The sequence below is a fragment of the Sus scrofa genome, chromosome 11 (assembly GCF_054392235.1).
Source record: "Sus scrofa isolate SSC_HxYL_T2T_F1_AM1 chromosome 11, Sscrofa_HxYL_maternal_Yorkshire_Landrace_v2.0, whole genome shotgun sequence".
NCBI lineage: Eukaryota > Metazoa > Chordata > Mammalia > Artiodactyla > Suidae > Sus > Sus scrofa.
Window position 1 is genome coordinate 58,581,606 of NC_139393.1, and position 15,441 is coordinate 58,597,046.

General features: G+C 41.8%; 1 protein-coding gene across 1 annotated transcript in view; it reads left to right on the forward strand.

Moving 5' to 3' along the window:
* The first annotated feature begins 7,003 nt into the window (after positions 1 to 7,003).
* Positions 7,004 to 15,441, forward strand: part of LOC146398650 (uncharacterized) — a 37,056-nt gene continuing 28,618 nt past the window's right edge. Inside the window, exon 1 of the mRNA XM_084982076.1 lies at positions 7,004 to 7,315. Within this exon, the coding sequence (XP_084838202.1) occupies positions 7,126 to 7,315 (190 nt within the window). The 5' untranslated portion in view covers positions 7,004 to 7,125. The remainder of the gene's footprint in view (positions 7,316 to 15,441) is intronic.

Below are 15,441 nucleotides of genomic sequence, written 5' to 3' on the forward strand. Positions count from 1 at the left end.
GGTTGAATTGGAACTGCAGCCGCCAGCCTGCACCCCAGCTCACAGCAACACCAGATCCTTAACCCACTAAGGGAGGCCACAGATCAAACCCACATCCTCATGGTTACTAGTCGGGTTCCTTACCACTGAGCCACAACGGGAACTCTCCTTTGTAATGATTTCTGAGTGAAATTAAGCTATGATACATGGTAAGTTAAAATGACTAATCATCTATCATCCATCAATTTACTAAAATTTTATTTTTGTTTTTGTGGTGTTTATATTTGGTTTCTGCATGTGAATGTGTTGACCCAGTGTCAAAACTTCACTTTTTATTTTGATTTTTTTTCCCCCAAAGTTGTAAGATTCAAGTGTGCGTGTTGCATAATCCTTTATAATTGGTACAGTTCATTGGTAGTCTTAAACCTCATCATCCAATCAGGGATTTCAGAATATTATGTTAAGAAAGTGAACGTTCTCCTTTGCATTTATCAAATCCTCCGTACAGTTCCTGTGTGCTTGGATGGATGGAATAGCTGCTGTTGTATTTTGGAGACACTCAACTGCCTTTGCATTTTGCCTTAAAGAGTGAAAATCACATCCTTGTTAGGGTATCTAAACAGTTTTTGAATGAATGTGATTGGGGCTTGGAAGTTAATACAAAAAGGAATCACATTTTTTTTTTCTGTAATATTTGAATAAGCTTAGTTATGCCCAGAAAAATCCATTTTTATGTTTTTAGAACATAAACTGAATTTAAGGTAAACTACAACTTCTCTGTAGTGTGTTCAAGATACATTTTTGAAATTTAAAATTAAAAAACAAATTCTGTCATACTTGGTTTAAGTGAAAATATCTTTTTAAAAGAACAGATATAAATCTCTAGCCTTTTATTCCGAATGGATACACTCTATCCTGTGCTTTTGAAGTTCATAAATTTTAACCTATTAAGACAATAATCATTAACATTTCCAGCAAAACCTCTAATAGCAGGAAAATGGAGTTCAAAAAGTCCAAGCGAAGAAAAATTCAGGGTTTCTTAATTTCACATAATTTTTTTTCAACTGGTCCATACTCTAATGATAGTGCACCTGATACTCTAACTAGAGTGACATATATCCTGAGTTTGCTCATAATAGACCTGGTTATTCCTATTTTCTCAGCTTATACAGTGCCTCCTTTCTAGTAAGTGTCCTAATTTGGAGGAGATATTATATGATTGCCCTGTATATAACCACACTGTACTGAGAAGTGACTGTCTAAACCCACTACCCTTTGAGAGAAGGAACTGCAGTATTAGAGCAGGAGCTAATTACTCTTGTCCCAGCCTTGCCTAGACACCATTTGTTTGATGTGTAGAACATGCATAGTACGTATCTTTTCTTTTAATAGAAGTTGTATTGGAATGATTCCACTTATGGTAAATAGTAAACAGTGAGCTTTTATATATTTGAACTGCTATTAATTGTTCTTTTAATTGTTTCAAATAGTCCTGAAATACTGGTATATTATTTTTTAAAACCTCCTTCTTGGTAAAATTCAACTCTTAGATGATAATGTGCCATTTATTATTGAATGTCCTTGCCCATATATAAAACATGCTAATATGTGTTTTACTTGTTAATAAAGTTCGATAAATGTGGAAATGTGAACCTGTCATGCATCCTTTTGAAAATCAGTTTGATTCGTAATGTATTATTGGCCTCACAAAATGTTCATGTGATAGAAGTTATGTGACGTGAAAATAACTGGCATGGAATTCGGTTGGAGTGTGGAAGGAACTTCATTTAACTTGTCACAGTAATTTGTATGTCAGGAGACAGATGGCAGTTTAATTTTAACAAATGCAAAAAAGTCAGCTTTATGAAGATAATTTATGTTTATTTCTACTTTGCAAAAAGATCAGTGGTCACCACAGGTCAGACTTGCTTATGAGTGTGTATTCTTATTTGGGACATATGACCTCAATGCAACCTTCTCTAAAGTTATTTAGAAAAAAAGAAGCAGCTCGTTCTTACTTCATAAAGTTAAAAAGAAAAAGTTTATTTTGAATTCACATGTTTGCTTATTTTCACTTTACTCTCTTGATATTTTCAACTTAGTTGTTTTAGTTTTGTTTTGTTTTTGTTTGGAGAGATGGAGCTACCTGCTTCTAGATTCATTTGGTTTTCACGGAAACCATTTTTTAAAAAATTCAGTAGCTAAATAGGGAAGAGATAGGGCTATTACCCTACAAAGCTGTTAAGCTGAGGTGATAACAAGCCCAAATCACATCCTTCTGTTCACAGAATCTTGGAGGTGGTTTTCCTCTCTCTCAAACCTGCAAAACAAAGCAAGCAAACGCACTTGATGACTTTCTTACTCCTTTGTGTTTGTTTGAATTAAAACAATGCTTTACTTTTAGTGGCACTGGGAGAAGGGTCACAAGCCTTCCTTAGAGCAGTTTCTTTTCTTCTTTTAGCTTTCCCAGAAGCAAAGCGAGATCAGTAAGTAAAATAAAAGTTGACCCAAAGCTCAGAAGAAATCTGGAGGGCAGCCTCTGCTCTCAGAATATGGAAAGTAACAAATACTCTTGTTGGAAAGTATTTCCTCTTTATAGGTACAGGAATAGTACTTGTGCATAAAGCCCTAGTGTGGAAATGTTTATCATGTCTTTAACTTACCATAAATAAGTGAAATAGAGTATTTATTAAAGATGTAACAATGAACAGCAAACTTATTCATGAAAACTCTAATCCATCCCTAATCTGTTTATTTGCAGTTTAATTTTGACATATTGGGAGGGTTCTTCGTATATAACGATGTAATGTTAAAACATTTCTTAAGTATATTTCCAATGGGAAAACCATATCCTGCAAAACCCCGAAGTCCTAATTTGCCCAACCCATCTGATGAGATATAGGTCACATCTGCAAGAATACTGTGGGCATCAGTCATAACCTTGGCCTTTTCTTTTTTTTCTTTTGGTCTTTTTGCCTTTTCTAGGGCAGCTCCCGCGGCATATGGAGGTTCCCAGGCTAGGGGTCGAATCGGAGCTGTAGCCACCAGCCTACACCAGAGCCACAGCAACGCGGGATCCTAGCCTCGTCTGCAACCTACACCACAGCTCACGGCAATGCTGGATCCTTAACCCGCTGAGCAAAGGCCAGGGATTGAACCCAAAACCTCATGGTTCCTAGTTGGATTCATTAACCACTGCATCACGATGGGAACTCCATAACTTTGGCCTTTTCTGCTGAAGAACTTTTACAGTCTGTGCTCGGAAGTGGATATTTTGGTCTACGTGGGACAAGCCCCACCCAGGCTGCCTGCATCCAGGGTTTCAATGCAGTTTAGTCCAATGCCGCCTCCTTTTCCTATCAGGTTACTCTCTCCGAGCCTGGATTCCAGAGCAGGTGACTTAGGTCAGCTCAACACAATAGCGCTTCCTTATGTAAGAGCTTGAGGGGAAAGAATAATGTCTACAACTTGTCAACTCATCTCTGCTTGTACCACTGCCAAATTTGGGGGTGTATTTCACTTCTGTTTTGTTCTAAATGCCAACGAATGGTTGGGCCATGCCTGGGGCTCCTTTAGTCATCAGTCTTATGTGCTGTTAAGTGAGTTTTTGGGTTAGAGACACAGCACAGAGGGCACCGCTGTAAGATTACTCAAGCTGCCGTGACACTTAACGTGACCCTTAGGGTTGCCGGAGCTGACCACACCAAAGAGCCGTGATCAGAACCTTCATCCTTTTGAAAAAAGCACGAACGTCATATTCCGTACAGTTCATGGTGCTTTGCCACTGCTGGACGATGATCGTATTCATTATTTTATTATTATATAGAAGGCTGTCATGCACATCTCTATAAAGTATTTTTTCTTCTGTTGAATTTTTCCATGTGACAAATTCCCATAGACGAGCTTATTAAAACTACTTCAAATGACAATTATGACAATTGCTAGAAGTAAAATTTAGGGTAAATCTTTGTTAAGAAAAAAAGAACGTAATTTGCCTGAAAATTCGTAGTAACTCTACCTGAGGTCAAGATCTGGGAGGAAAGTGTTAGAATGAAAATTATATCAAGATAATAAGATTATGAGTAATTTCTTTTTTTTTTTTTTTTTTGTCTTTTTAGCTATTTCTTAGGCCACTCCTGCGGCATATGGAGGTTCCCAGGCTAGGGGTTCAATCGGAGCTGTAGCCACCGGCCTACGCCAGAGCCACAGCAACTCGGGATCCGAGCCGCGTCTGCAACCTACACCACAGGTCACGGCAATGCCGGATCGTTAACCCACTGAGCAAGGGCAGGGACCGAACCCGCAACCTCATGGTTCCTAGTCGAATTCGTTAACCGCTGCGCCACGACGGGAACTCCTAATTTCTTTTTTAAAAGTTTATAAAATGATGTCAAAATTTTCAGAAAGAGCACTCAAGTTTTCTAATTATAGGGACACATGAATTTCTCATTGAAAACATGTTCTCTAAAGAATGTATGGGAAAATAATGGCTTTTCTTCAGAACATAATAACTTTTTCTATACTTGTATTTGCTGGGTTTTCAATATTTGAAAAGTATCTAAAGAACAATAGCAACAGTAAGGATCTCCAAGTATCCTGTTTTTATTGTACTGCTCTTATAAATATGCACATCTGGGGAGTTGTAATAATGGCTGATCAACTAATTCAACATAACTGAATAATCACTTTTTCATATTTTAGTCTTCATTCAGATTTGAATTTAGTTTATATCTTGTATATAAATTCCAGAGAAAGGACAAAATAAAAGAGAAGGAAATAACACTGAGGGCTAAGTGGATTTGCTTTGTGTGTAATAAAACGTTTTCTCTACAAAATTGTCTGAAAAGATGGATAGCAGTAATGCATTCTGCTTGCTTACTTCAAATCAAAATTTAAAGTTGTCTCTATTTCTTTTGCTTCTAAGTATCATCATGCATCCCTTTAACCTTACTTCAACAATTAGGTAAACTCTTGCATTCAGTTGGAAACTTAGGCTAAAGCAGATACTATTTTTTACAAATTAAGGTGCCTAATTAATTGCATTCTGAAATCACAGAACAAAGATGCTGTAGACTGGGCTGTGAATGCTGGCTTGTTTTTTTATTTTGGAGGGGAAGTCATGAGTTCTTGTTTTGTTTCTTTTTGTTGCTTAGAAATTTACAGTGTGTGCGTGTAGTGTGTGATGTCTGCCTTGGTAAGGTTCAGATGGGGAAATAACGAGGAAAAGAAGCTACAGGAAGTTTTCTATCAACTCGTATTTGGCAATCCAGAAAAGAGTTTTGCAAATAGGTCACTTGTTAAAAGTTTATACGGTAAATCTGGGAAGGCGCATCCTGGGGAGAAGTGAAGAGAAGGAAGGTTTTATAGTTCCATCTGGGTGGGCAGAAGCCTCGGCAGAACCCAAAGCTAATGTACATCATTGCTCTTTTAAAAACTCCTTTAGCTTCTCAGCAAGCATTCAGTTACTCCTCCCCCTAAGTAAACACATCTAATCATTGTTTTCCTTCGCAGGAATTAAAAGAAGACAAAACTCGGTTACACAATTACACAGGTTATTCATTTCTCCTGCACCTGTTACAGATAAGTGAATGCTAAAAAATTCTGGACTTTTGGGAAAGGAGTGATATAAATAAATTATTTAAGGAATTAACAGTATTTAAAAAAATTTAACAGTACTTTTAATGTTTTTACTTAAGAATGCCATCTTTTCCATTTTAAAAGATTTTCAAAAGACACCCCCAAATCTGTGGCATGACTGGCAACAAGGTACCCTAGGATGTACATGTTTAAGACTTTTTTTTTGAAGCTTTTTAAATTTTTACGGACATAGGCAACTAAATAGATGATCCTTGGGAAAATATAAAATGTTTCTCCAGTAAAATCTAAAAATTAATCCTACCTCCAAGAATCTTGCAAACTTTATTTCCCAGGTATTTCAGAAAAATTCAGGCTTCATTGTATATCTGGACTCTTTAACCTCATAATTCAAGGTCAATGCTTTTCTGGGTAAGCTCGTTCCTTTCCTCCTCCCAAGCTCCCATAGCCAGGGCTGTCTTGTAAACCTCCACACGGCATCAGGACTCAGGGCTTAAAAATCAGCAGGCTTTACCTGCTTCTTTTAGGATTCTTGAACTACACTGAAATAAATTACCAATGACTGAGATGGCTTGGATTTTTCTCGGATTTAAACTACTTGTAAGATTAAATACTTCCTTGACCAGTCACAGGAGAATTTCTTGACATTTTTTTCCCCTGGTTTGGATTTTAGTAATTACACAATTGCAGTCTCTGTTATGACAAGAGAATTTTTAAATGAAACTTGAACATTTCATGTTATAAGAGCCTGAATCTTTTTGTTTGTTTTGTTTTGTTTTTTTTTTTAGGGTCGCACCTGCAGCATTTGGAAGTTCCCAGGCTAGGGGTCAAATCGGAGCTACAGCTGCCAGCTTTCACCACAGCCCACAAGCAGTGCTGGATCCTTAACCCACTGAGCGAGGCCAGGGATGGGACCTGCGTCCTCATGGATGCTAGTCAGGTTTGTTACTGCTGAACCACAATGGGAACTCGGACGCATGTGTTATTTAGATGTGCATTGTTTAATTTCTACATATGTTAGGATATTCCTGTCATCCTTCTGTTATTGATTTCTGGCTTAATTCCATTGTGGTCTGAGAACAAATACGGTGTAATTTTTATTCTTTTAAAATTTTAAGGTATCCCCTGAGGCCCAGAGGGTGCACTCTTTTAGTAAATGTTACACAGGCGCTTGAGAAGAAAGCATATGTGTGTGTGTATCTGCCATCGTTGGTCACGCGGTCTGTAGATGCCAATCGTAGGTGGTGGTGTTGAGTTCAACTACATCCGTACTAATTTTCTGCCTGCTGGATCTGTCCAAAAATCCTCCTCTAAAAGACTTCACATATAAGAATTCAGATAGCCTTGGAGTTCCGTTGTGGGTTAAGGATCTGGGCGTTGTCACTGCAGTGGCTCAGGTTGCTGCCGTGGCGCAGGTTTGATCCCTGACCTGGGAATGTCCACAAGCCATGAGTGTGTGTGGGGGGGAAGAGAATTCAGTAGTCTTGCATTTGAGTCATGTGTACTGAAGATAGCTAATGGGACATTCTAGTCAGCAGTAGGTCTCACAGGATGGACACTGTGAGCTTCTGTGGAGCTCCAGAATTGGCAGATGTACTCTCTCTCCTCAGAAAGTACTGGACGATGACTGACTTTCCAAGGCAGGGGCAGAGCAGAGCACCCCTGAAGAACAGAGCACAGCAGGATCTCCTGGGAGCCGCTCCCCCCGAGGAAGGAGAGAAGCTGCGCAGAGCATTCCCAGGTATTTACACTTCAAATTTATCCATTGGATAAATTACTCCCCTGGGGAAGAGCTAATAAAGAGGTGAAGGACCTCAGGGTTTCCACTGACGGGGTTCCCTCCACAGAGAAGAAATATCAAAAGTGATGGGGGAATGCCCCGCCCCCCAAGAGGACATGAAATCTTAAAATACGAACAACCAACCCAAAACCCCCTAAACCAAATTCACAAACATGTAAGATACTAGCCCTCTTGGAAACATTTTCCTAGAATTTGAGGACCCGGAGATTTGCCAGATATAGATGGATGGCTGAAGTTAATGCACAGGATGACGCTCATGTTACAAGTAATTTCTCCTGCAGAATATTTCATACGGGATTTTACTCTTGATGTTGGACAATGATAAACTAGGTTGATGGTAGCAAAGAAATGATGAACGAGGGAGGAGGGGGAAGGAACAAAGGGCAGGAAGTAAGAAGGTGGGGACAAAGAAGAGAAGGGGAGAGAGAAAAGAAAGGAAGAGGGCATCGCTGTTAACACAGAGCTGTGAACAGTCCCAGACTTTTTCTGTGTGGAGTTGAGAATGTGTCAATTCCAGAATCTGGACCTTGAAGGCAAGAGATATTTATCTCCATAGGGCTTCTTTATATTTTATTTCTCTGAGTAAGATTATTTTTGTCTGGGGAAGAGAATTTGGGGTGGGAGAATATAGATTTCTAACAAATATTAAGGGGGACCGTGAAGCAGTGCCCAAAGCTCCATGCTGCGGTAATCACTGCAAACACACTAGAGCGAAGCATCCATGCAAGGCTTTCCCGGTGTGGTCAACCTGTGAAGCTCAGGGTCATTCATCCCGCAGAACCAGGCAGGTGGGTGTTTTTTAGGTCCATATGAGCAGCAGGATCTTTACCTAGGACCCTCTCAACTCAAAAGAAGGGTCAGACTTCATTTCATTTCTGAAAATGAAAACCAAGGTCACGCACTTGGGAGCTAGATCATTGTAAAAGGGAGTGCCTGTTTCAGCTGGCCATTCCCAGGTATTGTTTTACCAAGTAGATATTTGAAAGTGGCACCAGCTTCCCTTGGCAAAATCATGTGTGGATAGCATTGAATGATCTTTGAGGCAGTGATTGAATTGCGGCTGTTGACATTTTCACTAAGTGCATTGGTAGAAGCAATTGCTGGGAAGTTAGTCACGCCTCAATCTGTGGGCTGCCCCCCAACTGGAAAATGAAGAGAAGGAAGAGGAGAGTAAAGCAGATGTAAACTCACTGCTGTCACATTGCTGTTGCAATGACTTGATTGATAATCAATAAAAGATGTGCAAGAAGCTTGGACGATCAGTAACCCTGTGGGCAGGTAAGATTTGTGACTTCTTTTTCATGTTGGTGGCTCCTGATGGCCTGAGGAGCTCTCCTGTCAATTCTAGGGACATGGATAGTTATATCTGTGTATCAGTTTGGATTGCTTTTAAATACCAGTAATAAAAAAAATGGACTACTAATAACTAAGCAAATAGGAATTTATGTTTCTCATTGAGCAAAAAAGTTGAAAGGTAGGTAGGTCCAAGGCTGGTGCAATGCTCCTTGATGTCAGAGAACCTCAAGGCTTCTCCTTCCTTACCACTCTTCATACCTCGTCTATCAACTCTTGCCTCAATGACACAAGATAGCTGCTTCAGCTCCAGGTGTCCTACTCGAGCCCAAGGCAGGAAAAATTTGAGAAGAGGAAAGAAGCTTTAAATGTTGGCTTAGCCAGAGAAACCTGGGACATGATTTTGGTCCTGAAGCAATAAAAATTAATTAATTTTTTTGTTTGTTTTTTGTCCTTTTAGGGCCACACCTGAGGCATATGGAGGTTCCCAGGCTAGGGGTCTAATCGGAGCTACAGCTGCTGGCCTACACCAGAACCACAGCAACACCAGATCCAAGCTGTGTCTTCGACTTCACCACAGCTCACGGCAACCCACTGAGCAAGGCCAGGGATCAAACACACACCTCATGGTTCCTAGTTGGATTTGTTTCTGCTGTGCCATGATGGGAACTCCCAAGAAAAATTAATTTTAAACCCAGAAACATTTTGGTCTTCTCTAAACTTATCCAGGCCAGAGATTCTTGGCAACCTTAACATCTTCCCCCCTGATAACCTGGTTCCAGAAATTTTTTTTTACCAAAACAGAGCTGTAAGCCATCATAAAGCAGGACTTTTTTTTGTTTTTTTGTTTTTCTATGGCTGCTTAAAATATTTGTAGCATTTAAAAGTCCTGCTTTGGGAGTTCCCGTTGTGGCTCATGTATCCATGAGGATGTGGGTTTGATCTCTGGCCTCCCTCGGTGGGTTAAGGATCCAGTGTTGCCATGAGCTGTGGTGTAGGTTGCAGACGTGGCTTGGATTCCCTGTTGCTGTGGCTGTGGTATAGGCTGACAGCTGTAGCTCCGATTCTACCCCTAGCTTGGGAACTTCCATGTACCGTGGGTGAGGCCCAAAAAAGAATTAAAAAGGGGAAAAAAATGTAAGAGAAAGTTGGTGGAGTAATTTATCCTGGAATTAGAAGCAATCTGCCTACTAGCCTATTTTGTCATCACTTCCCAACTAGGATTTCAGAGCACTGGCTCCTTGAGCAAAAGAATGAGTCACCAATTGCAAAGTCCCATCCTCTCATCAGCTCGCAGTGAAACTCTGAGGCACGGGCTGCGGGGTGCTCCAGCCCGGTGAGGTCTATGCCAGGGCCTCCACCCCCACCAGCTGGATGGACTGCTTTATTGCTCGGCAAACAGGCAACTCCCTTCCCTCTTTGCGTGATTGCACCCCTCAACATCAACTGTCATCTGAGCACCCTTTGCTTTAATTCCACTTGCCACAGAAAAGATACAAGGAGCCAGCACTAGGTCAACATGATCCTCTTATAATCACCCCTTTCAAAGGGACTGGCAGATAAAATGCCCACATCAGGCGAGGGCTTACTTCAAGTCCTGGAGGCATCTGCTAACACTAACTGGCAGCCTGGTCAGCAAACACACTGAGCAAAGATGTGCTAATAATGCCTAGCTTTTTCTTTGGCATAAAGCTCCCCTAATCCTCCGGTACACATGGCGCTTCCCAACAGACAGGTGAGGAAACTGAGGCATTGGTTAAGCAAATTGTCTGAGCTTGCAAGAGAGCTGATATCCAAGTCCAGGCTTCATCTGGCTCCCAAATCTAGTCTTACTGTTAGGTAAAAAAGTAAAACGGCCTCTCTTCATCATGTGTAGGCTCCTCCAGGATTGAGAAGGAAAGATACTATTTGAAACAAAATTATATTTTCTGAGACAAGAACCATATGGTAATTCATCCAATTCTGCTCTCTTTACAGGATTATAGAGAAAGTACCTGCTTTCTCAGCACAAACAGTTTTGATCTGTCACAAGGCTCCCACCCTGCCCTGGAGATACAGCCCTGCAGAGAGCTGTGCTGTGTGCACAAAGATAGGAAAACCAGAAGGGCTCTCAGAGAGGTCACAAAGCAAGAAATGCTCATTAATCCTCTAAAATCTGTTTTACGTGCCTTAGCTTTCCCCTGCAAGAAGGCTGACTCATGTGTTGATCTTGACACTTGTAACTTTCTAGCACTTGTTTTTTTGTTTTTAGCCTCACCCTTGGTATGTGGAAGTTCCCAAGCTAGGGATCAAACCTGCTCCACAGCAGCGACGCGAGCCACAGCAGTGACAATGCCAGATCCCTAAACCTCTGTGCCGCAAGAGAACTCCCTGTTTCTATCATCTGTACACAAGGAGCTAGATACAGAGGGAAGCACATGATAAGAAAGGAAGGGATCAGGAGTTCCTGCTGTGGCACAACGGAGTCTGTGGCGTCTTGGCAGTGTTAGGACACAGGTGCCATGCTCTGCCAGGCAGAATAAGTTCAAGGATCCAGCATTGTGGCAACCACAAGTGTAGGTCCCAGCTGTGGCTCAGATCTGATCCCTGCTCCGGGGACTCCATTTTATGCTGTGGGGCAGCCAGAGAGAGAAAGAAAGAGAGAGGGAGAGAGAAAGGAAGAGAGAGAGAAAGGAAGAAAGAGAAAGAGAGAGAGAGAAAAGAAAAGAAAAAAGGAAAAGAAAAGAAAAGAAAAAAGAGATCAGCAGTACTACTAGACCAAAAGCCCACAACTTCAAACTCTGGAAGGAAATGTGCTGTCATTCGCTGTCATGCAGCAGGTGGCATTGGACCCTCCAGAAACGGAGGCTGGGATGTTGATTTCCCCCAAACTCCCAGCTGATGATAATGCGCCATACCGAATAAAAATCATAGCTCTAGAGAGATGTTCTAAGAATCATTCTATCTAGAATTCATCCCTGGAGATCCTGCTCCATTAGGGAAATGTACGACTGAGCTGTCCCTTAGAAGTTCATCATGCTTGCGTTTTGCTATACTTATTTTGAAATGAGTAGCAAAAATAACTGCAGATTCTTCTTTAGTCTAGTGAGATAATAACCAGAAATATTACCCTCTACCCTTCTCCCCGGTCTTCCTGTGAGTTGTACCGTGCATTCCACACTCAGGCAGCAGGGGAGGCGGCACTAAGCATTCTCGGGGTCTGGTTATTAGAACAGCAATGCCAGGACCAACAAGTAATGGGCTTGACTAATAAAAAGAAGCCAACATTTACTTTCATGTTCTCAAATACACATATGCCATTCGTAGCAGGGATAATAGTTGAAAACATTTTCTTAAAAATCTTTTTGTCCTTTTGGTGCTGCACCCTCGGCATATGAAGGTTTCCAGGCTAGGGGTCTAATCGGAGATATTGCTGCCGGCCTATGCCACAGCCACAGCAATGTCAGATCCGAGCCCCATCTGCAACCTACACCACAGCTCACGGCAACGCTGGATCCTTAACCCACTGAGCGAGGCCAGGGATCAAACCTGCAACCTCATGGTTCCTAGTCGGATTTGTTTCTGCTGCGCCACAATGGGAACTCCTTGAAAACAGCTTTTGAGTTGTAGGAAAATCAGTGACAAAAGTCAGAACTCTGCAGAAGCGAAGTATAAAAATACTACGCTACAAGCAAGAGGCATGGAAGAATATTGAACAGAGCCAGGTAAACACCCCCCAACCAAGGCTGGGTAGAATTTTCATGGTCAAGGGGAAAGAAGAGAGTAGGTGAGAGAGCCAGGTGGGGACACACCTGTTCGTAATTCATTCCTTGATGTTTCTTGCATCCGTTTCTCGTTTTGTTGAGGTGTGCTGTTTGTTTGGTGCTTTGTAGTTTTGGTTGAGGCATTAAGGATCTATGTCAATATGTTATTGTACACGTTTATATATATTTTATATATATTTATTTTCTATGTATCTATATTGTCCATTGTAAGTATTGCTCCCTTCTGTTTCCTCCCTCCCATCGACGGGCAGACCTAGGTCAGTTTCTCTCAGAAGGAAATGGAATAAGGAAAGAGGGCGCTTGCCATATAACCAGGATTATGGTTGAGATGCAATGATGTGGGACATGTGAAAGAGACCAAAAATGTAAGACATTATAGGTTGAGAACTTTAAAGCTTGTAGTATACACATAGGATATTTTATAATTACTAGCTTACCAGTTTTGAGGACAACTATGAACAATATTAAAATTAATATTTTTGTAGACATATTCTATAGAAAACTGACGTTTGAAATGTGCCTCCTTCAATATCTACTGTCCAGAAGCCAGTGGAATGTTGGATTTAGGGGCAGTTTGGAGTAAGAAGAAAGTTCCTGTAATTTCTGTTGCTTTTCTATTGCATTAGAAAGTTGCTGGGAGTTCCTGTCGTGGCGCAGTGGTTAACGAATCCGACTAGGAACCATGAGGTTGCGGGTTCGGTCCCTGCCCTTGCTCAGTGGGTTAACGATCTGGCGTTGCCGTGAGCTGTGGTGTAGGTTGCAGACGCGGTTCGGATCCCGCGTTGCTGTGGCTCTGGCGTAGGCCGGTGGCTACAGCTCCGATCAACCCCTAGCTTGGGAACCTCCATATGCCGCGGGAGCGGCCCAAGAAATAGCAACAACAACAACAAAAGACAAAAAGACAAAAAAAATAAAAAATAAAAAAGTTGCTGGTATTATTCTAGTTTTGGAAACTGAGGGGGCAGACTAAATTTTCTGTTCTTCTCTGTGATCTGGGAAACATACAACTTAGGAAGAAATTTCATAAGCTGCTTAAGAGGCTTAGGTCTCTATAAGGGAGTCTTTTTCCATGAACATTGTCAAATTATTAAAAAAAAATCTGAATTTAGACTTTAGCTCACCCCCCCAAATATTAACATGAACAAAAGCCCTGATGACAAAATTCATCCATTTGAAGTCTTCTAGGAAAGACCTTGGTCAAATAATTTGAGCAAAGCAAAAGCATTATATTATATATAGTATATATAGTAACTCTACATTATATTATATATAGTATATATAGTAACTCTGGTGTTGCTGTGAGCTGTGGTGTAGGTCGAAGACGTGGCCAGGATCTGGTGTTGCTGTGGCTGTGGCCATCAGCTGCAGTTCTGATTCAGCTCCATATGACACATGTACAGCCCTAAAAAGCAAAAAGCTCACGGAGATGATCATGGGCTACTGAGAATTGAACAAGGCAGTGCCTCCAACCCATGCAGCCGTGCTCAATATTGCCACCGTCTCAGAGACCTTGGCCTCGGTTCTAGGAATGTACCTTGAGCAAATGCTTTTCTCAGTGTAGCTCTGGCCACCAGTCACAAGGTTCATTTGCTTTCACATGGGAGGGGCAACAACGGACCTTTCAAATGCTGCCCAAGGCTACCTGCACAGTCCCATGTGTCATGGGATGGTAGCCTGAGATCTGGCCCCGTTCTCTTTCCCCCATCAGTAAAAGGACCCATTGCATTGATGATGTAATGTTAACATATGAAGTCTTGCTTCTGCAGCAAGACCCTCTGTAGGCTTTACTGGAACGTTTGCGAGACAGCGCATGGGCAGAAAACCCGCTGGTAAGTAGTGTACGGTTGTCTAGTCTCAGCGAACCCATCCACAGGGTCTAGTCAGCCCAACACTGACACCATCTGGCTAGAAAGAGGAATGATCCTCAGCAGCCCATGGGCTGAGCCCAGCAGTCTGGCTGGTGCTCCCTTGGGAGCCCCGGCCCTTAACCCTTTGCACTGGTAGTTGGGCTGTGCTAAGGGGATGAAACCTAAGGCTTGGACAGTGGGAAGCTGAGGGGTGGATGATCGTGAATAAGCCCTTGTGGCTCAGGCTGTGTGGAAATACATCCCCTCTGTCTTCCTCATCTGGCTTCTAAGACACCGACACCCCCTGGCAAATCAGGAAGCTGGTGCCAGAGCATGGCTACGAACCCTAGCAACTGACCCTGCCATAGATACAGCAGATTAGGTGCTTCGAAAGAGTGGTGACTGTAGTTCCCGGGTGGGATTGGCATATGGATCTGAATCACTTTCCTGTACAGCAAAAATTAATACAACATTGTAAATCAACTATCTTTCAATAGATTTTTTTTTTAAATTTATTTTTTAGGGCCACACCATGGCATATGGAAGTTCCCAGGCTAAGGATCGAATTGATGCTACAGCTGCCAGCCTATACCACAGCCACAGCAATGCTGGATCCGAGCCACGTCTGTGACCTATACCACGGCTCACGGCAACACTGGCTCCTTAACCCACTAAGCAAGGCCAGGGATCAAACCCACATCCTCATGGATCCTAGCTGGGTTCATTAACCGTTGAGCCACAAAGGGAACTCGTTAATAAAATTTTAAAAATTAAAATAAAAAAAGAAAGAATAAGCTAGGAGTAGTGCTCCTAATTCCCTAATGTCATGCATACTGATCCAGATACCAGGCCAGTGACACACACTGTAGGTAGGTATGGGTATTGTTTTTCTATCAATCGAACTACACAGGCAGCTCAGGAAGCTGATCAACAAGGTCCTAAAAATACCACCACTGGAGGAGCTACACTTAGATTTGGGGTGGATTCATGTCATCACCCAAGTAATAGATCTTTGAGCACCTGGGCATCACTATGTTGAGACTAGAAAAGTCACTCTAAATAGAACCAACACAATAATAACAGGAATATAGGATGGGTATCCCTGGAACTGTGCAGTCATTCTGTCACATTAAAGATAGGAACGAGTGTGGCACTGACTGGC